The sequence below is a fragment of the Pristiophorus japonicus genome, chromosome 8, assembly GCF_044704955.1.
Source record: "Pristiophorus japonicus isolate sPriJap1 chromosome 8, sPriJap1.hap1, whole genome shotgun sequence".
Classification (NCBI taxonomy): domain Eukaryota; kingdom Metazoa; phylum Chordata; class Chondrichthyes; family Pristiophoridae; genus Pristiophorus; species Pristiophorus japonicus.
The window spans coordinates 104,102,873-104,129,017 of NC_091984.1; the positions used below are offsets into that span (position 1 = coordinate 104,102,873).

Consider the following 26,145-nt stretch of genomic DNA (forward strand, 5'->3'; position numbering starts at 1 on the left):
GAAGGCCTTGGCTTGGCCAAGGGGGACGTCTTTCTGATCTTCAGAGCACTTCTGCCCCTTCAAGGTCCCTCGCCTCCTTTTCTCGTGCTGCAATAATATATGTAATGAGCCCTCAACCAGGAAAATGGATATGGAGGGGCCAAGGTAGTCCCACCATGTCCCAAAGAGGAGAATGGTGCCCAGGGTGTCCAATCGACAGCCCCCAGGAAATCCAACCTACGAAGCCAAGCTGAAGTAGTCTTATTTGCAATTATTCTTATTTACCTATTTGAATGTGTGGACCTACAGATTTGGGGCGGGTAATTTTAAGTGTAGTTGCCTCATTATTACCATGGCTGCAGTGTGTACTATCTACAATATGCACTGCAGCAACTCACCAAGACTTCTACAGACCCTCCCAAACCCCCGACTTCTACCACCTGGAACAACAAGGGCAGCAGGTGCAAGGGAACACCACCAGCTCCAAGTTCCCCTCCAAGTCATACACCATCTTGACTTTGAAATATATCGCCGTTTCTTCATCATTGCTGGATCAAAATCCTGGACCTCCCTCTCCATACCAGCACTGTGAGAACATCTTCACCACTTGGACTGCAGTGGTTCAAGAAGGTGGCTCACCACCACCTCCTCAAGGGCAACAATGGATGAACAATAAATGCTGACCTTGCCAAAAGCTCACATTCCGAGAATGGATGAAAAATACAGGACCATGCACGGGGAACCAGGTGGTCGGGAAAATGGAAACAGAAGTACAGCCATGGGTCTGAGTAGCTACGGATGTGCTTATCGCCTCTGCTCTCAATCTGTCCTACTTGCTGCCAGAAGATCCCGGGGCCCAAAGATGCCGCTGGAGAGGAAAACCAAACACCAACCTGCAAGCCAATCACCATCTGCAGGTTGATCCTCAAACCTCCTCAGACCTTCGAGTCCAAGGAGGGTCCTGGCGTATGCCGCACCATTAGATTTTTGGGGCAACCCTGAAGAAAGTGAGGAGGAGGACTACCTATGTCCCTTCCTGCCTCTTTTTAATACCAACGGCTATGGTAGGTGCAGGCCCACTTACGACCAATCAGCTTCCCAAGGAAATCCCGAGACTGCACAGAGGAGTGGAGATCCGAAATAACAGCTCCATTGCCTTTTCCTCTTTGCTGTAGCTGGAAACTGAGGGTAATCTCCCCTCTAAACTCTTACTCACCTCGGTGAAGAGCACCAATTAAAAAAAAACTAATGCCACCAAATTGGTAAATTATTTGGCACAGTACCAGCATCAAATTATAGAAAATATCACACAGAATGGACAATACAGTTCCTACGCTGGCTTTGACAGTTTTCCTGAAAACTTTAAACTTTCCAAAGTAGAAATAATTTATTGAATACCACGTGATGCGACATCAAATTATTGCCACATAATCAACTCCATACACCCAACCGAAACACAAACCTTAGATCAAAATTGTCTCTTCATGTTTTTCTGCCTCCCACATGCACAATTCAATCATCAACATTTAATACTCTAAAGCCAAAGACCTTTTTTATACTGTAATTTAATTAGCGTAAAGCTAACTTATTTACTGTGCCTTACAAGTTTATTACACAATAGTTTCCTCTGTTCCTTTCTGCAATAATTTTGGGTGAATCAGCTCTTATTTGGTTTCATTGTCTGTGTTTAGCCGGGTTGTGGTTACAGTAGAAATGTCAATTATCCAAAGTAATTGAGACCAGGGATGTCCAGATAATTCCTTTGTTTGGATAATGAAACACCAATCAAGAAAACAGATGCACTGTGCGTTTCCTTTCATTGTGTAAAGTAATGATGTGCTGGGTGCTTAGATCTTTAATTCATCATACTCTGAACAACCGCACATGCATCTGTAAAGTAATTAACTGTACTCTCCCTTCCCATACATCTGAAAGACAAAAACTACACCCAGGCACCTGTAATGTAATAAACTGTATCAAACATACAGCTGTACTTTAACAAATTACATCCATGCAGCTGTGCTGCAATAAACTGCATTAATGCAGTGGTATTTCAATAAACTATTTTTTCCCAATTATCGCAGGAATTCCAAAAGGTCGGTCATCTCTTTCACTCCGTTCCTTCTTCATATCAATGATCTCCGCTGCTCATCATCCAACCTCGCCATTCCTTCGCTTAACAATGCATTTTGTAATTTAATGTCTGAACCACCACAACTTCATCTCCCAGCCCTTCAATGGGGTAATGAAAATATTGTTTTGTTCAATTCGACAAAGACTCTGAGTTTCTTCATTCCTCCAACAAGCCTACACAACTATCAGAAATTCCTTTTGATGGTTCCACACTTATTCCTTCTTTATCTATCGATGTTTTTGGACAGCCTCACTAGCTTCCTTCATGTCAAATTAAACTCACATCTTCTCCACTGCCTTCAAGGAGCTTAGTTTCCACTTTCATACCAAACATTTCTTTGCCCCACAACAACTTTTTAATTCTGCAATGCCATGCTCCCAGTGGAGAGCTGTGCACACAGACATCGTGTCTCAGAGGATCAGGGCTGGGAATGCAGAAATCAAAGAATTATCCTCTCAGTACTCTACGAAGCCCAAGTCCATCCAAGACTTGAATACAGCTCCCATTTCTGGATTGAGTCTTCTTATACCCTGTCCAAGAATGAGAGAAAGGTACAAGAAAAAGCTCATCTTCTGAGACAGAGGGGGCGATTGGGGCGGTAACCATCTGGGGCCAGGATTTTCTGAGCCCGGTACAGAAGTCCCGGCCCCGCCGTTGAATTCGGCTTATTGCCCCGCAAAGGAAAGGGGGCGCAATCTCGCGTGCTCCACTACCTTTGGGATGGTTACCGGGGCGAGATGTTCAGCAATACACGGATGCTCTACGTAGCGCTGACGCGCTTCAAAGTCCCTCCCCTTCGCTTAAAGGGGAGGGGCGCTGTGCACTCTGCAGAGCCTCAGAGGGCCTTCACTAGGGCACCAGGCAGCGGCACCAAAACGGAGTGCCGGGCTGCACGATGGCGGCCCAAACCGCGCTAGGGCTGCCATCGTAGAGTCAACCTGAGAGTCGGCAAACAAAAGATGGCAGCCCAGGGTGCTGGCGCCCTCCCCTTTGACGTCCGCTCGCCCAAGCTTGGCAGCCGGTTAAGAGGTTGGCACAGGGCGGTGATTAGTTGTCGCACACGGTGATGATGCCATTGCCGATTTCACGGCGGCCTGCCGCGTCAGCGTCTCTGCAAACTCTCGGGCAATTTCCTGGAAGGCGATAGCAGCCCCCTCCCCTGGGCAAAAAGTCTCCTCCGCCAGCTTTAAGTAGTGGCAATTTCTCCCCCACAATCTTTTACTCACCTCTAGCATTCTAGCTTTTTCTCCACTGTTGATTTTCCCTATTTTAATAATGCAATTCTGGTTAGTACTCCTCCGGTCTTTCCTCTCTTGTTCCTTCCCATCTTGTACGCTGCTCCTTCTCCTTACATCCTTGTGTTGAAATCAAGATTCATTGCCCAGTCTGTTGCTCCAACATACTTTCCCCCCCCGCCCCCCCCCCACCAAGGACATTCCCTCTTCCCCTCCTCCTACAATCTTCAGAATTTTAATACCCAAGCTTGGTGATGCTTAGTCACTACCTCCTTCTTTACCTTGTCTTCTCCTTTACTCATTGGTGTTGTTCTACATTATGGAGCCTGGAACTTCATCTGGATTTCTCAATAAAATAGACTATACCCAATGAAACTGTAATGTAATAACTGCACTGAGCAAGCATCTGTTTTTTTCAACAGTGAAGCCAATGTGAAGAGCCTAGGCCACAAATCCAAAACACCATCATGTCTGAAAGAGTAGGAGAGAAAAGAAGGTGAATCATGGAGTGATAAAACAATACAAAACTTGGGTTTCAACTATATATTACATGTCACCCTTGGCTCACTGGTGCTACTCTTACCTGTTAGACACTTGAATACATAATCTAGGCTGATATTTCAGTGTAGTACTGGAGGAGTGCTGCACTGTCAGAGGTGCTGTCTTTCGGATGAGATGTTAAATTGAGGTCTTGTGTGCCCTCTCAGGTGAACATGGGTGAAGACAAGCAGGGGATTTCTCCTGGTGCCTTGCCCATTATTTATCCCTCAACCAACATCGCTAAAACAGATTATCCAGTCATGTAATTCATTGCTATTTGTAGGACCTTGCTGTGTGCAACAGTGACTGCACTTCAAAAATTACTTCATTGACTATAAAGCGCGTTGGGACATCCTGAGGTCATGAAAGGCACTATTTAAATGCAAGCCCTTTCTTTCTTTATTAGAGGAAAGAATGATTGATTGAGGTTGCAGGTTCCACAGATATGAGGTAATGTGGAAGAATGTGTTAAAGCAGGAAAATGTGCAATGACTCATCATTTCAAAAAAATGACTATTCACATATATAATGCAAAAAAAGTCACGCAACGTGGGCCTGTGCTCTAATCTCACTTTAGGGAGAAAGAGAAGTGCGTGTGCAGCAGTTTATGTGATCGTTTTTTTCGATAACTGGCACTTTGCTGCAACTCACTGCTCTGAATTACAAGGATGAATTATGATATTTGCTGCATAATAGCACATCACAGGAGACAGGTGATCAGAAGGCAAGATGCAAGATGGGTGTAGTATTTGCAAAGTCTTTTTTTGCTCAGTTTTAAAAATATTTTTGGTGATTGTTTTTGTGTTCATCAATATAAAAGGGGAGAAATCCAGTCGTGCCTCAATTGGGGTGGTATCCCAGGCGGAGCGGTAAACTTTGTGCCGCAAATCAGCTGGGCCTGAAGTTTGGAGCAGAGCGCTAAAGGTGGGAGGTGGGGGAGGGGGGAGGGGGGGGAAGAAAAAAAGCCTGGGAAAAAAGAATAAAAACATTCCCAATCCATAACTCATGCCACCTCAGCATAAATCGCAGGCGTTCCCACCAGGGCGCACTACGGAGCGCTATGGGTCGGGCGGCAACCAAAAATCTAGCCGGTGTCGCAACCAGAGGCGTTGTACACCGGCTCGCCTCTTCTTGGTGGTATTGCTCCCCTCCCCTGTCGACACCGGCACTGAATGTCCCAGTGGGGCACTGAAAGCTGGCCGCCCAGGCGCAAGTGCTTCCCGCCACCATTGTCGCCCCTCCGGGGCGCTAAGAGGGGCGGTAGAAAACCGAAAATCCGGCCTCGGAATGTTAGTCGTATGGAATCTGTAATGTATTTGCTTCATGGGTCCTTTGCTTAAAGTATTCATAGCAACACATCACTATTAAGAATTAGCTGGTTTATTAACAAAGGTTTAACAATCACACTACACATTACCAGTTCATCCACTAGGCTCACAACCGCATGTCTCATCGTGGATGACCTAGAACCAACTGAACGGGGTTTTATTGAGCTTTATGAACATCACATGACTAGCTAAGTCACTCACAATGCAACAGCTCTACAACTCTTTTAGGAGAAAAACAACTAACATTAAATCGTGCCCCCCGATTTGGGGGACACACCAAACATTTTCAAGGCCCCTTTTTTTGTGTTTTTTTTTGAGGGGGGTTTTGTATTTTTTTTGTTTTTTTGGGGGGTTTTTTGGGCACTAAAATCAAATTTTTTTCCAAGTGCCCCCTATAAAAGGGGAAGGGGACACTAAAAACACCAGCAATTAAAACAAATTAACTTTTAAAACATAAAATCAAATTAAAATTTGGTTGCCGGGGGTGATGATGCACTCCAGTCCCTCCGGTGCCCACCTCTCGCGGAAGGCCACGAGCATACCGGTGGACACCGCGTGCTCCATCTCTAGGGACACCCTGGCCCAGATGTACGCACAGAAGAGAGGCAGGCAGTCAGGCTGAACGACCCCCTCGACCGCCCGCTGCCTGGACCGGCTGATGGCACCCTTGGCTGTGGCCAGGAGCAGTCCTACGAGGAGGCCCTCGGACCTACCCGCTCTCCTCCGCACAGTGTGCCCAAAGATCAGGAGTGTGGGACTGAAGTGCAGCCAGAAATTGAGGAGCAGCCCCTTTAAATAATAAAACAGGGGCTGCAACCTCGCACACTCCATAAAAACATGGAACACGGACTCTTCCAGACCGCAGAAATTGCAGGCGGCCTGGGAGTCCGTGAACCGGCTTAAAAATTTGTTGCACGGCACTGCTCCGTGCACCACCCTCTAGGCCAAGTCCCCGATAAATCGTGGGAGGACTCCCGCGTAGAGTGCACGCCATCGGGGACCCCCGCCTCCTCCGGACGGCAAGATGGTACGCCATGGCGTGTCCGGACGGCCGGCGAGGATGGCAAAGTTGAGAGTGTGCAGAAGCAGCCCGTACAGGAAACTCCTCCGCGCAGAACTGAAAGGCACGGAGGGGATTTCCCCGAGGTGGCTCAAGTTGTGAGGCGCCGGCTCCCAAGGGAGGTTCCGGAGTTTGGCGCCGATGAGGAATTCCATCCGGACGGGGGTCAGTTCGGACGGGATCTCCCCACGTGCTTGAGCCTCCTCGATGCACCTAACGGAGTCAGGGCCCAGAGCTGTTTTTAGCGACTCGATGGCATCGGCCGCGCGGCGGACGTCGGCCGAATTTAGGCGCCGCGCCAGCGTGTCTGGCGCCATCCAGCCCGCTCCTCCGCCATCGAGCAGGTCCCTGACCCTGGTCACCTCACCAGCCACAGCCCTCTCGTCCGACCGCCACCTAAAACCTCGGTCGTGGAGGTACGGATTCCCGAGCAGCGGCTCCTGCAGGACAGCCGCCACTCCAGCCGGTGGAGAGCTGCGCTTGGTGGAGACTTTGTTCCAGACCCTGGTGAGTTCTTTGTAAAAGACAGGCAGCTCCTGGGCGGCGGTCCTGATGCCCCCCATGCTCACAAATAGGAGCTGCGTGTCGTAGTTGAGGCCGTGCTACTGGCGGAAGAAATACGTTGCCAGAGCACGCCACCTAAGAGGGGGCTCGACGTAAAGGTATCTCTGCAGGGTCTGAAGACGGAAAGTCGCGAGCTGGGCGCTGACGCACACCAACGACTGACTGCCTTCCCTAAGTGGGAGACTCAAGACCGCGGCAGAGACCCAGTGCTTCCTGTTGTTCCAGAAGAAGTCCACCAGCTTCTTCTGTATCTTGGCGACAAACGCAGGGGGAGCAACAGCTCTACAAACCTTTCAGCATACTCACAGGTGCATACATTACAGAATGGAACACTTTCGCATTCAAATGCTCAGTTTGAGCATCAAGCACTCCAAGTCAGATGCTCAGAACTCAGCCCTGACACTAGGGGTCAATCTCATGATTCTTCTTTGAACCATTTCTTGGGATTTGATGTCTCTTTTGTGTCTTGGTGACTCGAACTGGACACAGTATTTAAGTTGTGATCTGATCAGAGCAATATACTGAAGTCAATGGGAGTCAAGGGGAAAACTCTCCACCAGCTGTAGTCATACCGAGCATAAAGGACGATGGTTGTGGTTCTAGAGGCTAACCATCTCAGCCCCAGGACATCGCTGCAGGAGTTCCTCAGGGCAGTGTACTAGGCCCAAACATTTCAGTCGCTTCATCAATGACCTTCCCTCCATCATAAGGTCAGAAATGGGGATGTTCGCTGATGATTGCACAGTGTTCAATTCCATTCGTAATTCTTCAGATAATGAAGCAATTCGTACCCGTATGCAGCAAGTTCTGGACAACATTCAGGCTTGGGCTGAGGAATTACAAATAACATTCGCGCCACACAAGTGCCAGGTAATGACCATCTCCAACAAGACAGAGTCTAACCAACTCCCATGACATTGGCATTACCATGAATGGCATTTAAAGGAATCCCCCACCATCTAAATCCTGTGGAATCACCATTGACCAGAAACTTAAATGGGCCAGCCACATAAATACTGCACAACACGAACAGGTCAGAGGCTGAGTATTCTGCAGCAAAATACTGTGATGAAAAGGTTATTATTAATCCTTTGCCACATTATCCCAGTAAATGTGCTGAATAGGAGACACAGATCTGCACATAGACACTGTTTTTTTCTTGCGAGCATGAGATTAAAGTTTTGGAAGAGAGCTGAAATTAGGACACCCAAATGTTATCCTGAACCTTCACTGCTTTAAGTTTAAATAGCAGCCTTTCATATGGAACTTTAGCAAGTACTTTTGGAAATCAAGGCGCATCACAGAGTAGGACTTTCTACAGTTTCCACTCTTGAAAAGCGATTACTGAAGGGTGAGCTTACAGAGGTATATCAGAAAGTAAATGTAATGGAAATGAAAATGGAATATTATTTCAAATTAAATCATGAGTAGGATGAGGGAACAGGTTGAATTAATAAAATATAAATTTAGGACTGGTGTCAGAAGTTCTTCTTCACACAGAATGATCAACATATGGATGGACCAGGGATGATACCGAGACATGTCACTGGAGTAGAGAAGGCTAAGTGAAGGTTTAATAAATTATGAAGGATTTTGATAGCATGAATAAGGAAAGACTATTTCCTCAGATTCAGGTGTCAAAGATAAGGGGTCACGAAGAGAATCAGGAGAGTGGTTAGATGATTTTTTTTAATGTAGCAAGTTCTTGGAGTATGGAATGTTTTTCTACATAAGAACATAAGAAATAGGAGCAGGAGTAGGCCATTTGGCCCCTCGAGCCTGCTCCGCCATTCAATAAGATCATGGCTGATCTGATCGTGGACTCAGCTCCACTTCCCTGCCCACTCCCCATAACCCTTTGTTCCCTTATCGCTCAAAAATCTGTCTATTTCCACCTTAAATATAGTCAATGACCCAGCCTCCACAGCTCTCTGGGGCAGAGAATTCCATAGATTTACAACCCTCAGAGAAGAACTTTCTCCTCATCTCAGTTTTAAATGGGCGGCCCCTTATTCTGAGACTATGTCTCCTAGTTTTAGTTTCCACTATTTCTGCATCCACCTTGTCGAGCCCGCTCATTATCTTATATGTTTCAATAATATCACCTCTCATTCTTCTGAACTCCAATGAGTATAGGCCCAACCTATTCAACTTATCTTCATAAGTCAACCCCCTCATCTCCGGAATCCATCTAGTGAACCTTCTCTGAACAGCCTCCAATGCAAGTATATCCGTCCTTAAATACGGAGACCAAAACTGATACGTCCTTACTATAAAGTATAAATGCACACGAGGCCCATGCTTGAGAGAAAGTCAGTCTGTGACCTGTCCTTATTCCTTAGCACTCAAGTGATGAAAGTGGATGGAGCTTCCCCTTTTATACCTGAAGGTCCAGGTTAGGAGTGTCTCCCACAAGTTCACCATCTAGTGGTCATTGATCTCACAGTGTACAACTTAGGTCAGATTATACATGGGTTACAATGCTGGTTGAATACATGACATCACCTCCCCCCCAAAGTCTTACTGTGATCACAGGTTGAGTCTCTCTGGTGATTTACACTACCTTGTAGAGTGCCTGAGTTGGGGCTCCGGTTGTTGGGCGCTGGCCTGAGTGTCTGCTGTTTGCGGTGCCTCAGGCCTATCCGGACTGCCCACAGTGACTGGGCTCTCCACCCTTTGGTTCGGGTGTTCGGTCACCTGCGGTGGAGTGAACTCTATATCGTGTTCTTCCTCTGCTTCTTCTATGGGGTTGCTGAACCTCCTTTTTGTTTGATCCACGTGTTTGCGGAAGATTTGTCCATCGGTAAGTTTAACTACCAGAACCCTATTTCCCTCTTTGGCAATCACAGTGCCTGCGAGCCATTTGGGCCCTGCAGCGTAGTTGAGGACAAAAACAGGGTCATTTACATCAATACATCGCGCCCTCGCATTCCTGTCATGGTAGTCATATTGTGACTGGCGCCTGCTCTCAACAATTTCTTTCATGGTGGAGTGTATAAGGGATAACTGGGTTTTGAGCGTCCTTTTCATTAGCAGCTCTGCGGGTGGAATCCCTGTGAGCGAGTGTGGTCGGGATCTGTAGGCCAACAGGAAGCGTGATAAGCGGCTTTGTAGGGAACCCCCTTGGATTCTGAGCATCCCCTGTTTGATTATCTGCACTGCTCGTTCTGCCAGGCCGTTTGAGGCCGCCTTGAAAGGTGCCGTTCTGACATGGTTAATTCCATTGCCTGCCATGAAGTACTGGAATTCAGTGCTTGTGAAGCACGGGCCATTGTCGCTGACCAAGATGTCCAGTAGACCGTGGGCGGCGAACATTGCCCGTAGACTTTCTACTGTGCTTGAATTTAAAATGTCACACTCGATCCATTTGGAGTAGGCGTCTACTACAACCAAAAACATTTTTCCCATGAAAGGACCTGCGTACTCCACATGGATGCGTGACCAAGGCTTGGCGGGCCATGGCCAGGGGTTAAGGGGGGCTTCCCTGGGCGCATTGCCCAGCTGGGCACATGTGTTGTACCTGCGAACACAAAGTTCCAGATCTGCGTCTATCCCTGGCCACCAAACGTGTGACCTGGCAATTGCCTTCATCATGACAATGCCCAGGTGCTCATTGTGGAGTTCTCTGATGAACACCTCTCTGCCCACCTGGGGCATGACTACGCGGTTTCCCCACAGTAGGCAATCGGCCTGAATCGAGAGTTCATCCCTGCGCCTGTGAAATGGTTTAAATTCCTCAGGGCATGCCTGTACGTGGCTGCCCAGTCCCCATTCAGGCCAGTCCCCATTCAGGACACATTTCTTGACTAGAGACAATAGCGGGTCTCTATTTGTCCAGACTTTAATCTGACGGGCTGTCACGGGTGAGCCTTCGCTTCCGAAAGCTTCAACGGCCATGACCATCTTAGCAGCATGCTCGGTAGCCCCCTCAGTGGTGGCTAGTGGGAGCTTGCTGAGTGCATCGGCGCAGTTTTCGGTGCCCGGTCTGTGCCAAATTGTATAGTCATAGGCGGCTAACATGAATGCCCACCTCTGTATGCGGGCCAATGCATTTGCATTTATGGCCTTGTTGTCAGCCAAATGGGACGTTAGGGTTTGTGATCCGTCTCCAGCTCAAATTTCCTGCCAAACAGGTACTGGTGCATTTTCTTTACCGCATATACACATGCGAGCGGCTCCTTTTCTACCATCCCGTAGCCCCTTTCTGCCTGGGACAGACTTCTGGAGGCATAAGCTACCGGTTGTAACTGACCCTTGGCATTGGCATGCTGCAACACACACCCGACACCATAGGACGACGCATCGCACGTTAACACAAGTTGGTCATATGGGTCATATAGCGTTAACAGATTGTTGGAACATAACAAATTGCATGCTCTATTAAAAGCCCTTTCCTGGCTGTCCCCCCAGACCCATTCGCGACCTTTGCGTAGGAGCATGTGTAACGGCTCTAGCAGCGTGCTCAATTTGGGAAGAAAGTTACCAAAATAGTTCAGGAGCCCCAGGAACGAATGTAGCTCCGTCGTGTTACGGGGTCTGGGTGCTCTCTGGATCGCTTCCGTCTTGGACGCAGTAGGGCTGACCCCGTCTGCTGCTACCCTCATCCCCAGGAATTCTACCTCTAGAGCTAGGAAGACGCACTTCGCCTTTTTCAGTCGCAGCCCTACCCGGTCCAATCTGCATAGCACCTCCTCCAGGTTGTGGAAGTGTTCTTCAGTATCGTAACCCGTAATGAGGATGTCGTCCTGAAAAACCAACGTCCCTGGAATCGACTTGAGGAGGCTTTCCATATTTCGTTGGAAGATCGCGGCGGCCGAGCGAATCCCAAACGGACATCTGTTGTACTCAAACAACCCCTATGACTATACAATTCGGCACAGACCGGGCACCAAAAACTGCGCCGATGCACTCAGCAGGCTCCTACTAGCCACCACTGAGGGGGCTACCGAGCATGCTGCTGAGATGGTCATGGCTGTTGAAGCTTTCGGAAGCGAAGGCTCACCCGTGACAGCCCATCAGATTAAAGTCTGGACAAATAGAGACCCGCTATTGTCTCTAGTCAAGAAATGTGTCGTAATGGTGGTCAGCTTCTTCAACTCACTCGCCAGCTCCTGGGTCATGTAAGCTGAGGTCAGGTCCAATTTTGAAAAAAGTTTGCCACCGGATAGCGTCGCAAAGAGGTCCTCCGCTCTCGGTAGCGGGTACTGGTCTTGGAGTGACACCCGATTGATGGTGGCCTTGTAATCACCGCATATCCTGACCGACCCATCCGCCTTGAGCACCGGCATTATCGGGCTCACCCAGTCTCTGAATTCGACTGGCGAGATGATGCCTTCCCTCAGCAGGCGGTCCAATTCGCCTTCTATCTTTTCCCGCATCACGTACGGCACCGCTCTGGCCTTGTGGTGTACTGGCCTGGCATCCGGGTTTATGTGAATCACTATCTTGGCCCCCATGAAAGTGCCAATGCCGGGTTGAAATAATGAGTCAAATTTGTCCAGGATCTGTGAGCATGATACTCGCTCCACAGAGGAAATTGCATTGACATCGCCCCATTTCCAGTTCATGACAGCAAGCCAACTCCTCCCCAGTAGTGCGGGACCGTCCCCCGAGACAACCCAGAGTGGCAACCTGTTCTCCGAATCTTTGTGGGTCATGACTACCGTGGCGCTGCCGAGCACCGGAATGATCTCCTTTTGTATGTCCGTAGCTGTGTTTCAATCGGCGATAATTTTTTTCTCCTGCCCTTGGACGCCCACAACTTTTTGAACTGTTTGATACCCATCAGGGACTGGCTGGCCCTGTGTCTAGCTCCATTGATACTGGGATGCCATTGAGGAGCACTTTCATCATTATCGGTGGCGACCTGATGTATGAACTGGATACATGCTCCACATGAACTCGCTGAACTTCAGCTTCCAGCAATTTCCCCCTGCATTCATTTCTGCAATTTCTGCAGGCATTTTGCTCATCTCTGCAAACTCCGGCTGAGTGTGTGCCTCCACGCCTCCAACATGAACTGTTGTTGGAAACAAAAGGTCCTTTGCCAGTCGATCGTCCCTGACTGCCCCTGTGACTGTCTTTGAATGCACCATTAACAAGTGTTGATGGCCCCGTTACTGGCCGCATTGTCCCTTGCAATGGCGTGAATCGCCGTTCAGCTTGCTATTGTCTCTGTCGAACTCCCCCTCTGGGTTCGACTACATGTTGGGGCATGCCCGATTGCCCTTGTCTGCCTGGAGAACTGTGTGCTGCTTTAACAATGTTGAATCTCTGTCCCAACCATTCCTTAACACTACCTCTCGTCTGTTCCATGCTCGCGTGGTTTAAATCCTAGTTTCTTGTCACCATTGATACGTCCTTACCATACAGTATAAATGCACACGAGGCCCATGCTTGAGAGAAGGTCAGTCTGTGACCTGTCCTTTATTCCTTAGCACTCAAGTGATGAAAGTGGGTGGAGCTTCCCCTTTTATACCTGAAGGTCCAGGTTAGGAGTGTCTTCCACAAGTTCACCACCTAGTGGTCATTGTTCTCACAGTGTCCAACTTAGGTCAGATTATACATGGGTTACAATGCTGGTTGAATATATGACAAAAACTGTACACAATACTCCAGGTGTGGCCTCACCAATACCTTGTACAGTTGTAGCAGGACTTCTCTGCTTTTATACTCTATCCCCCTTGCAATAAAGGCCACCATTCCACTTGCTTTCCTGATTATTTGCTGTACCTGCATACTAACGCTTTGTGTTTCATGCACAAGGACCCCAGGTCCCTCTGTACTGCAGCACTTTGCAATCTTTCTCCATTTAAATTATAATTTGTTTTTCTATTATTTCTACCAAAGTGGATAACCTCACATTTTCCCACATTATACTCCATCTGCCAAATGTTTGCCCACTCACTTAGCCTGTCTATATCCTTTTGCAGATTATTTGTGTCCTTCTCACAATTTGCTTTCCCACCCATCTTTGTATCATCAGCAAACTTGGCTACATTACACTCGGTCCCCTCATCCAAGTCATTAATATAGATTGTAAATAATTGAGGACCCAGCACCGATCTCTGCGGCACCCCACTAGTCACTGTTTACCAACCGGAAAATGACCCATTTATCCCGACACTCTGTTTACTGTTAGTTAGCCAATCCTCTATCCATGCTAATATATTACCCCCAACCGCGTGAACTTTTATATTGTGCAGTAACCTTTTATGTGACATCTTATCGAATGCCTTCTGGAAATCCAAATACACCACATCCACTAGTTTCCCCCGTATCCACCCTGCTCGTTACATCCTCAAAGGACTCCAGCAAAGTTGTCAAACATGATTTCCCTTTCATAAAACCATGCTGACTTTGCTTGATTGAATCATGCTTTTCCAAATGTCCCATTTCTGCTTCCTTAATAATGGACTCCAGCATTTTCCCAACAACAGTTGTTAGGCTAACTGGTCTATAGTTTCTTGCTTTTTGTCTGCCTCCTTTTTTAAATAGGGGCGTTATATTTGCGGTTTTCCAATCTACTGGGACCTCCCCAGAATCCAGGGAATTTTGGTAGATTATAACCAATGCATCCATTATCTCTACAGCCACTTCTTTTAAGAGCCTAGGATGTAAGCCATCAGGTCCAGGGGACTTGTCTGCCTTTAGTACCATTATTTTGCTAAGTACTACTTCATGAGTGATCGTGAATTATTGTATTAAGTTCCTCCTTCCCTATAGCCCCTTGGTTATCCAGTATTGGGATGTTTTTAGTGTCTTCTACAATGAAGACCAAAACAAAAATATTTGTTCAAAGTCTCTGCCATTTCCCTGTTCCACATTATTAATTCCTCAGTCTCATCCTCTAAGGAAACAACATTTACTTTCGACCCTCGTTTCCTTTTTATGTACCTGTAGAAACTCTTACTATCTGTTTTTAGATTTCGTGCTAGTTTACTTTCATAATCTATCTTCCTCTCTTTATCAGTTTTTTAATTGTTCTTTGCTGGCTTTTAAAAATATCCCAATCCTCTGGCCTCCAGTAGTCTTGGCCACATTTTATGCCCTTGTTGCAATTTGATACAATCCCTTATTTCCCTAGTTAGCCACGGATGGTTATCGCTTCTCTTACAGTCATTCCTTCTCATTGGGATATATTTTTGTTGCGAATTATGAAGTATCTCCTTAAATGTCTGCCACTACTCATCAACTGTCCCACACTTTAGCCTACAGTGCATACTTAAGGCAGAGACCATTGCATCTTTTAAGAGTAGATAAGCATTTGAAGCAGAAGAAGGTACAGGACTAGGAGAGAGAGACCAGGACAGTGGAATTAGTTTTAGACTGCTCCAGCAAAGAGCTAATGCAGTTCATTCCTATAAGTAGTAAATTGTAGTTAGAGATTTTTTAAAGTTAAAATTTTACATTTTTACATTTTTCTTTTTCTTTCTGTCTCTTTTTTTCTCTCCCTCTTAATCCAATCATTCTTTCTCTCTCTTTTTATCTCTTTCTGTTCCTGATTTGACTCTACTTCATTCTATTTCCTTCTCCATTGTTCCGTTGTTTCTTTCTCAAAGCTTAAATTTCGTTGGTTAGGGAGACCGACTGTTGGTCCCATTGTTCACCAAGGTCCCAGATGCCCTGTTGTCCTCATCGCTATGAGCCCGCACTTCCAGCAACTTGCAGGGCAAAAATATTTCTAGCTGCAGGGTGAAGGAGAAGGTCTAACAGGACACTCCGTGAGATGCCCCGCTCCAACAAAATCTGAGCCATTGTTTCTCTTATATAGATACAATATAAATATATCTATGTAAGGTAGCTGGAGCAACGCTTCCTCCATTCTGTAAAACAATGTACCTTATCTAAAATCACAGAAGAGCACTCCCTGCTACACCAGTGGGACATTTCCATTTCCCATTCCAGTTGTCCTGTGCCCTCTGTGAGCAAAACTACAAATGTAGTGATAATGTGTGCTTACTTATAGGTAATTTTGTGTTTTATTTCCATGCCCCCACAAACAGAGTTAAGATGTATACAAATCATTCCACTTAAATCTTAGTATCAACACTTTTATCCCATCATTTTGGCCTGTATTCAAACAAAGGCCCTGAAATTAAGCACAGTGTGGTAACCCACTGCATCACCCGACACAGTTGTAATTGCTTTCTACAGCTATCAATGGTTTCCCCTTCCTCATGATCAAAGACATGTAGTTCCCCTTACATTGCACTGCCATCCTCTTCTCACTGCATTGATGATTCATTTCTACTTCCTAAACTCTGCAGGTTTTGTGTGAGTGAGATTAAATTCAGTGAATCCAAATTGTGAGCACAGTTCTGCACAATGGACGTATTTCATTTAGAAAGCGATTGGCGACTAGCCAAATTCATTTCACTTTTGACACTTAGCAGGCAATAAAAAATCTGAACTGGATACTATCTTGTTCCACAAAGGAAGGTGCTTTAAAAAAAAAATTGTTTATGGGATGTGGGCATTGATTGCCCATCCCTAATTGCCCTTGAGAAGATGGTGGTGAGCCGCCTTCTTGAACCACTGCAGTTCGTGTGGTGAAGGTACTTCCACATGCTGTTAGGGAGGGGGTTCCAGGATTTTGATCCAGCGACGATGAAGGAACGGCGATATACTTCCAAGTCAGGATGGTGTGTGACTTGGAGGGGAACATGGAGGTGGTGGTGTTCCGATGCGCCTGCTGCCCTTGTCCTTCTAGTTGGTAGAGGTTGCGGATTTGGGAGGTGCTGCCGAAGAAGTGCTGCAGTGCATCTTGTAGATAGTAGACACTGTAGCCACAGTACGTCAGTGATGGAGGAGTGAATGTTTATGGTAGTGGATCCAATGGGGTGCCAATCAAGTGGGCTGCTTTGTCCTGGATGATGTTAAGCTTCTTGAGTGTTGTTGGAGCTGCTCTCATCCAGGCAAGTGGAGAGTATGCCATCACACTTCTGACTTGTGCCTTGTAGATGGTGGAAAAGCTTTGTTGTCAGGAGGTGAGACATTTGCCACAGAATACCCAGCCCCTGTTATGCTCTTTTTGCCACAGTATTTATGTGGCTGGTCCAGTTAAGTTTCTGGTCAATGGTGACCCCCAGGATGTTGACGGTGAGGGATTCGGCGATGGTAATGCTGTTGAATGTCATGGGGCGATGGTTAGACTCTCGCTTATTGGAGATAGTCATTGCCTGGCACTTATGTGGCGTGAATGTTATTTGCCACTTATCAGCCCAAGCCCGAATGTCGTCCATGTCCTGCTGCATGTGGGCATGGATTGTCCCAATAAGTGTGTGTACATGTGCGTGTGTGTGTCAATAACTGTAGCTATTTACCATGTTACCCATGTAAGTCACCAACAAAACACCAGGAAACAATATTCGAGAATGATGAGAGAGGTTGGAAGCACATCTGTTATTGTACAGCATAGGCTTTTAAAAACCGTTGCACAGGTTTGTGTTATGATGATGATTCATGTTAGCGCCATCCTCAATCTGGCACAGCACTCAGTCAATATTTTTAACCTGATCAGTTTTTCAGATTGAATACTCGGTAGCTCGGTGAGTGAATGCACCACCCAATAAGATACTGAGCCAAACAAGCCAGGAAGGAGCTACGCTAAATTCCTGGTCTGTGCTGTGTCAGCTGATCTCAGCCAAGGTGGAAATGGATGTGCTATCATTGACTTTAGCATACATCGCCAGGGAAAGTTCCGTTTCCAGATTACTATCCAGTAACCACTGTTGTAAGGTGTGTGCGTGCACAAGCATGCCAGGGGAGGACAGGAGAAGGCTCGGCCGTAAAATTTCTCACAACAGTCAAATGGCTTGCCGGCGATCACTGTCTGAGTTCACACATGAAAAATCTCACATGGAACAAAATACCAGAAGGATGCTGGTGCCCAAGGAACTCTATCCTAGAAAGAGTAATTGTCTCAAGGAGAGGAGAGGAGAGTGGCGAGGCGAGAAGAGAAGAGGAGAGGAGAGAAAAGGAAAGGAGAGGATTAGATCTGATTTGATTTGGGCTGTGGAAGAAGGACGTTTCCAGATCATATCATCCGAATACAGGTTGAACCTCCCTTATCCGGAACCCTGGGGACCTGGTCTGTTTTGGATGGGATTTTTCTGGATGAGGGGTGGTCACATAAAATTGAATGGTACAGGTACTGAGCAATGGGATATCGGGGCTGGCTGACTTGGGGCTGGGAGTGCGGCAGAGATCATGGGGGCGGGCGATGGATCGCAGGGTCAGGCTATCGATTGCGGGAGTCGGCAGCGAGGAAGGACTTCAATTTGTTCATGTCGGAGTTCTGCGCATGCACCACCCGGTGACCGGGAATGGTTCTGGATGAGGGGTGGTCCTGGATAAGGGAGTTCTGGATAAGGGAGGTTCAACGTGTACTGATATGTTCTTGAAGTTTCCAAATATAGTTCCTGAGAAACAAATACTAAAATCACACATTTTCTCTCTGAGAAACTCTCCGCCACCTACAAACTACATGATGCAGCATGGTGGGTGGCATTTTACTGGGGTGATCTCTAAAATCGCTCCTCTCTATTTTTCTCTAATTAGAAGATGCGCTGAATGTCGCAGGTGAGACCACTGCACTTCTTAAGGTACGCAGTTACACCAGTAATTACTAAACTTGTTGCTCTCTCATTTTAACAGAACATACATTACTTCAAAACTTAAACGTGAAAGTCCATTACTGAGAGCAAACTCTCATACTGCAGTGCAGGGATTAAAATGGAAGTTGAACTAATCAGTTCCTGCCGGAGCTGGTCTTCAGCTATATGTGAATCTCAACAGAGTATAAACTTGATAAACATGTTTATCCTCCAATAATTTCAGTTTATATTCTGTGGTTTTAGCAATTTCCAACAAATTGACCATGGCTACTGCAGTTGTACTTTTTTTTGCATTTAGACGTTATTGGAGACAGTCTGCACTCCCAGATAGTTATCGAAATGTCCTCGTGCCGTCCCTTACCTTTAATGTTGTGGTTCTTGAGGAGGAAGCATTGCTTAAGTTTAGGGCAATGCGTCTTATTTGGAAGTTGGAACTCCTCCAATACACCTTGTCCCTTGGGACTGACACACAGTAAATGAATCGCATCTCCAGTCGGAGTCCTCTGAGGTACAACACCAGCATGGCTGTTGCTACATGGCTTTTTATTCCCACTGGGAGGAGAATTTTGTGAAACCATGCTAAGAGTTTTATTGTTTGCTGAACAAGTCATTCCCGAATAATCCCTCAATGCAGGCATTCGGTGTCCGTTGATCATCCCAAAGGCTTGGGATGCAGTACTCCCGCTGTGCATATTCTATTCCTTTTAAGCCTTCACAGCATAACTCCTATCAAAAATATATTTGGGGAAAATTTTTAAATATTATTTCTTACAAACAAGGAACGTTAGCAAACTCAACAAGTTTGAACATTTGATAGATCTTAAAACTTTCACCCCAGTTTTTCCCCCAATTGCCTGCCCCCCATCCTGAAAGAGCTGATTCCTGCTGGAGTATGATTCCACAGGTATCTCTGTCGAAGTGACCAATCTTCATGTGTGAGCCAAGGTATTGAGTGTCTTTCAACTACTTGACCATGTAGGCTATCAAAGCCAAGCGCAGCCCTGTCCTCAATGCAGTATCTGCACACTCACACTTTCCAGCAAGGGTAACTGGACAGCAATGAAGAGCAGAGACCATGGCAGATTGTTTCCCCACATTAATTGACAGGCACTGACGCCTTTTTCACAGCCTCCCAAATGCCCCTCCAGCTGAGATCAGCTAACTCAGCGACAGAGCAAAGACAGTACAACACTCAGTACATTTACCGACTGAGCCATCAGGCAAGATTTCTTTCAACAAGTTTTTTTTTTAAATGTGATTTTATAGGAAAACTGCAGCATGTTAAGGTCATCTGAAAATTACTCTAAACCTATTCTTTTTTATATATAAAGTATAACCACAGGGGCAGCCCTTCAAATGTCAGCTTGTGTACTGGGTCATTGCAATGTAAAAAGTGTAACGGCAAAATAATAGTATTAAAACAAAGAAACTCTGCAGACATATCGCTTCTGCACCAAAAAAATATATGGCTGTCCATTGATTTCTTTATATCTCAGTCAAAAAATTTAATAGTTTCAGAAGCTAACATTTAGTCCTCGACATTAAAGTCTTAGCTTCTCATATAACATCAAACAACATTTATACAGCACTCCTCATATAAACAAAAGGAATTTATAACTAGCTCCCACTAAACTAAACAATATTTGTTTTCGGGTAGTTTGCTGAACTGCCAGTTAGTTTGCTACTTGGAAATGAATGCTTAAAAGTGGTTTGTTAGATCGATTCTTTCCCCTCCCCATCAATGGCTCAGGAAGATAATGCTCCACTAAGCCAATGTAGATCAACAGGTCTCGGATTTGACCACCAGTTTGTGCTGAACATAATGATCTCATCCAGGGTCCTACAACTGGACATTCATTGATCCTGGGGAATGGAGGGGAATAATCAGCCAGAGTTCCCACTCCAGATCACAATCCAGTAGATTCTGCTTGAGAAGGCATGCTTGTATACTCTGGATGAGGAAAGGATCGGGCTCAGCTTGTGATCCTTCCCATGTGAAGAACGGTCATTTGAGTGAGGTACCTAAAAGCTGGCTGCAGCCGTGGACCAACTTTGGTCAGAGCCTTTGGTGGAGGCGGGGTAAAACCGAGAGGGAAAATAGCTTTATTTGGTTGTCACCTGTAAGCTCACATGTATAGGCAACAGATTCCAAACAATTGAGCTCAGTCAATAACAGAACAAAAACAAGCTGAACTGTTCTAGCTGACACTATCCACCCTGTACATAGAAGAAAATAAATGTGAACCAACGGTATGATTTTTTTTAAAGTGATCAAAATTATTTGGCAATGACATTAAAATATTTGCTTTTGGCTTACGTGTGATCCCTGGTATACTGTAATCTATGTGTCACTTTTGTAACATTTGGACGAAACATTTGTTTAAATACTGCAAATTTGCATAGAAAATCTACAAAGCTGGAATTCTTTGTGGTGTTTTTCTTATTTAGAGGTAGAAGCTAAGAAACCTCATTGGCTCTGAAAACATGTTTTTGTAGCGCACAGAAATTTCAAGAACCCACTGTTTGTTCTCTCATGAAGTCAATTCTTTTATTTCTTTGCTCGCAGCTTTCTGCCAATCATGGAACCTGAATTCAAGGCGCAAAGAGTATTTGAGTCCATGATGTCAGATGATAAATGGCACACTTCCAAAACGGATCTTCAGTAAGAAACCTTGAGCATTTTCATAATGGATAGTGATAGGAAGTATGCTTTAAGTAAACTGCCATCAATCTGACCCAATATGTATTGGCAAAACATATTGTGATGTCTTTAGAGAGCTACATGAAGCTTTGAACAGTATTTCTTATGTTAAAATGTATTAAGTATCTATCCAGCTTTCACAAACATTTTTTTAAACAGTGCAATGCCTCATACCTTGTGTTACAAATCGGCCCTAATTATTTTCTTCAGCCATTTCAGAGCCTGCACATACTTTCAAGTGATGACTAACGGGTGGTAAACGCACAATATTACCATTGCATTATATTGTAATGACTTTGTCAAAGCAAGGTGCATTAGCATGTGTTAGTCTGAATAGGATTTTTTTAAATTCAATTTTCTCCTCCTGTCCAGCAACTATTAGCTCTGGGATACTAGCTCTGGGATAAACAACCCTCTGACACCTTAATCAAGGTACTAAATTTTGTCCAAGGCCATAATCTCAATCAGCTTCCATTCAGCTGGGACATTCAAACCTTGCAATAATTATGTGCATTTACTTATCCGACTTTAAGACATATCTAGTCCTACCTTGATGCCAATCTTGGTTACAATATAAGCACAACCCATATTGGTGCCATAAAATAGCCCTTTCATAAAAGGAATAGGTTTGGGTCAACACATTATACATCTCACTTGATAAATTAAAGGCTAAGCTTGTCAAAATATTTCCGCACACGTTTTTTTGGTCACCCCCATATCTGACATGCATGGAAGCCCATCACCAAGTTCAAAAACCTCCAAACCAAGCTATTGACAAATCCACACAGGTAGAGATTTTTTATTGCCCAAAGAGTTTCAGGGACACAAGTTAAATATCAATGTTTGCACCTGAACAGATCAAATTTATAAGATACATGTCCCACTTGAACACACCACTGCACACACAGACAAGATCTCTTTAAATAAATTTCGTTGTACAAATCCTTCACATTGCTAAAACATAACTGATCCAATAGAAGCTGCAATTTATGAGTGAATTAACAAATGTTGATGTAAAACATCAACGAGTTTTCAAAAACCTACTCTGTATAGAATAATAAAATGCTGCTCTGTATGACTTGGTATAGTTAGTTATTTGACACTGAAAAGATCAATTTATATAAATGTATAAGAAGTACCTGAATGAGAACATCGCATAAAACAAGATGTTGAATGCATTGCAGTATCCCAAAGTGTTGCGAGTTACTCCTGGCCCTGGCCCCAAGCAGTGAAGTGCGGCGGCCGGGACGGGAACCGCGAGACTGATTGACAGGAGAATCAGCTACACAAGAGACGGAGCCGCGCGGGCTCCACCAATCAGAGGAGTGCTCGAGGTGGGATTGTGCATCCTCGCGGATCAGTCTCGGGAAGGTTTGCTTCCCAGTCCCGGGAAAAGGCGAGCAGCGAACAGGCGACAGCATCATTCAAAGAACGGGGTTCGGTTCTGTGTAATACCGAGAACACGAGCAGAGACAGCAGGCGATGCAAGGATATGAGCGGTCGGAGTGTGCCCTATGTGTAATAAAATGATGTATATAAATGTATCCCATCGTTACTCTGGAGTTCACTGATTCGGCATCCAAAGCAATTTGGTCTCTGAGTTTAATTTTCTAAACTTTGCAAGAACTAAAATAATTGTAACTTAGTTAATGGAAAACATTCCACCCATAGTTAGTAAGCACAATGGAATTTGCACACAGCGATTGTAGTCAGACCGGACAACTAGAAATAATCTCATGCATTTATATTTTCCAGGTTTGTTTGGGTACTATCTCTGTATTTAAGCTCTACGATCATGATTATCAAATTTCTTAATCCAACATTTAAGCCATCTCTTCAAAATGTTTAATTAATCAATAAATTAGGATGAATGTGGAGATGCAGAAATAACTCGCTGAAAAAACACGAGGCAGTTGACGTTTCAGGTATAAAACTTTTCCTCAACAGTTCTGTTCAAAACCTTTCCTCACAACCGTTCTGTTTAAAACTTTCCATTCGAATCACAGAATGGTTACAGCACAGAAGGAGGCCATTCGGCCCGTCGAACCAGTGCCGGCTCTCTGAAAGAACAATTCCCACTCCCCCGCCTTTTCCCGTAGCCCTGCAAAAAATGTCTTTCAGGTACTTATCCGGTTCCCTTTTGAAAGCCACAATTCAATCTGCCTCCATTATCCTTTCAGGCAGCGCATTCCAGATCCAAACCACTCTCAGTGTGAAAAAAGTTTTCCCACATGTCGCGGCCTTTGGTTCTTCTGCCAATCACCTTAAATTTGTGTCCTCTGGTTCTGACCCTTCTGCCAATGGGAACAGTTTCTCTCTATCTACTCTGCCTAGACCCATGATTTTGATTAGAACAGTTCTGTATAACACCTTTCCTCAGGACAGTTCTGAGGAAAGGATATGGCCCCTATTTTCGCCACAATTGGCCGCTGTTTTTGGGCGTGAAATCCTCCTTTTGCAACTTTGGCAGTGGCAGTTTTTTTTTTGACGCCTGATGATATCATAACTGGATCGGGCACTAATTTTGGCCGTTTTTTCACAGTTAAGTGATTTTCCCCGTGTGCAATTTTTTTTTTGAGTACGGCGCACATTGGCCTCAAGCACCGCAAAAAAAAACCTTCTGTTAACCCTTCTGTTGAATCGGCACGGCGCACAAGATGACATTGGAGCGAGGCAAAAGAAGACAAATTAAAATACAAATGCATGATTATTTCTTCACAGGGAACACTGAAATTGAGGCAAGGGAAGAAGATTTTTTAGTGGAAACTATTTCATGGATTTTCATCTGTTGCCCCCACCGCCCCCTACCCCCCCCCCCCCTCCCGCCGTAGTCCTTGGCCGAAAGGACCCGCTCCCCCGCTGTAACCCCAGCCAGAAAGGACTGCTCCCCCCGCTGTACCCACTGCAACCCCGAGCCGAATTGCCCTCCCACTCCTGCTGCAACCCCGGGCCATGGAACTTCAACTCGCAGGGGGAGCGGAACCAGGAGTAGGGGGGCCATTCGGCCTGAGATTGCAGTGGGTACAGCAGGGGGAGCAGTCCTTTCTGGCCGGGGTTACAGCGGGCTTCAGCTTGCTTCAGCTGTCAGTGTGTCTCTGGTTGCCCTGGCAACCTCAGCTTTTCGCACATGCCCACAGAGGTTTTGGCGCACACTTGAAGCTATGTCCCCCAGAATTAACTTCGGGTAGTGCAGCACCAAAATAAAATTTTACTTTGCAGAAAGTTGCGATTTTTTTTGTTGCCGCAATAGGGCAAAAAAATTGTTCGTTATTTTATGCGGGAGCCAAAAATCGGGAAAGTGGAAAATAGGGGCCTATATTCCTGAAAGGTTAACTGTCTTGTGGTGTCTCTCCAGATGCTGCCTGACCTGCTGAACATTCCCAGCACATTCTGATTTGTTTTAGATTTTTAGCATCTTCAGTATTTTGCTTTTTGTTCATAACTCATTGAAATGGTTCTGGGAGGAGGCTAATGGGACAATACAAAAGTCAGGTGAGTGGCAAAAGGCATAACTAGTGTGGCATTGAACCATACAGACTAAGGAGCTCATAGGTTTGAATCCTGTTTTGTGCTGGGCGATAGCAAAAGTGCTACAATTGGTCTTAACAGTCTGGGGCTAGGAGAAGTGGGAAATCAGCTAGGGTACCCAATCCTGCGCACTATCCAGAAATTCCTGATAGAAAGTGAGCATATGTGGCCATCTGGAGTAAGTATATGAAGTTGTATTTTAACTGGTTGCACAAATGACCAACATGCACTGTTACAAGGTTACACATAAAGAATGGTCACTTGGGAGAGCGTGCAACCAGGAGCCATGGAACCATGGGACCATCTCTTCAAGGGTGGGGGGACAGGATTGTGAAAAAGAATACTGAAATGCACTTAGGAGGCCTGTCAACATATAGAGATAACAAAGGAAACTCTAAATGTTGGAAAATTGCATTTAAACAGAAAATTATGGATATTTCAGGTTCTGATGACAGATCAATACCTGAAATGTTAACCGTCTTTTTCTGATGGCCATGCTATTCATTTTTATAGTCATTCTTCGTGTGCGCCCTTTAACAGTGAGTGGCAGCAAATTAGAGTCCATGGACAGAAATGTGCCCATGATTTCCCAAGGTCCATTAGACAAGGTTCTGCACTAGTAGCACAAACTCATAGAATAGCCCCTTTAATTTAAAATGGAAACACACTGGAAGATCATGCATATATAGCTGGTGCTAATTCTCCTACTGTGAGTAAACTAAACTGGGATAATATGCCTTAATTTCCTTTCACAGTGTGAATCCTGTTTTTTTGTGTGCATTTTCCATTCCTGCCTCCCATTATTAAGTTTAGTCCTACAATCAAAATCAAGAGGCCCAATGGACCATGGGTTCGCCCTGTCTATCTCTAATCTCTCTCCACTATCAAGCAATCCTGTCCTCACAGGTAGATTGGTCCAGCCAGATTTTTGGACCCCTTCCTTCCCTCCCACTCCAGGGACTTGAATCTAGGCTAACACTCCAGTGCAGTGCTGAGGGAGTGCTGCACTGCCGGAGGTGCCATCTTTTGAATGAGACATTAAACCGAGGCCACATCTGCTCTCTCAGGTGGATGTAAAAGATCCCGGGGCACTATTTCGAAGAAGAGCAGGGGAGTTATCCCTTGTGTCCTCGCCAATATTTATCCCTCAATCAACATAACAAAACAAATTATCTGGTCATTATCACATTGCTGTTTGTAGGAGCTTGCTGTGCGCAAATTGGCTGCCACCTTTCCCACATTACAACAGTGACTACACTCCAAAAGTACTTCATTGGCTGTAAAGCGCTTTGAGACATCCGAGGGTCGTGAAAGATGCTTTGTAAATGCAAGTCCCTCTGTTTTTCTTTCTCGAGATAGAGCAACTCCAAGAATTTCTTTTTAACCCAGCGAGTTGTTATGACCTGGAATGCAGGTGGTGGGAGCAGATTCAATAGTAACTTTCAAAAGGGAATTTGA

At 45.5% G+C, this 26,145-nt stretch overlaps 1 protein-coding gene across 1 annotated transcript in view; it reads right to left on the minus strand.

Moving 5' to 3' along the window:
- The window catches only part of LOC139268133 (zinc finger protein GLIS1), a 506,600-nt gene extending 487,450 nt beyond the window's left edge, over positions 1 to 19,150 (minus strand). The window contains exons 1-3 of the mRNA XM_070886160.1: positions 18,820 to 19,150; positions 3,899 to 3,931; positions 1,163 to 1,172 (exon numbers count right to left, since the gene is read on the minus strand). Of these exons, the coding sequence (XP_070742261.1) occupies positions 1,163 to 1,172; positions 3,899 to 3,931; positions 18,820 to 19,150 (374 nt within the window). The remainder of the gene's footprint in view (positions 1 to 1,162; positions 1,173 to 3,898; positions 3,932 to 18,819) is intronic.
- Between the last annotated feature and the right edge of the window lie 6,995 nt (positions 19,151 to 26,145).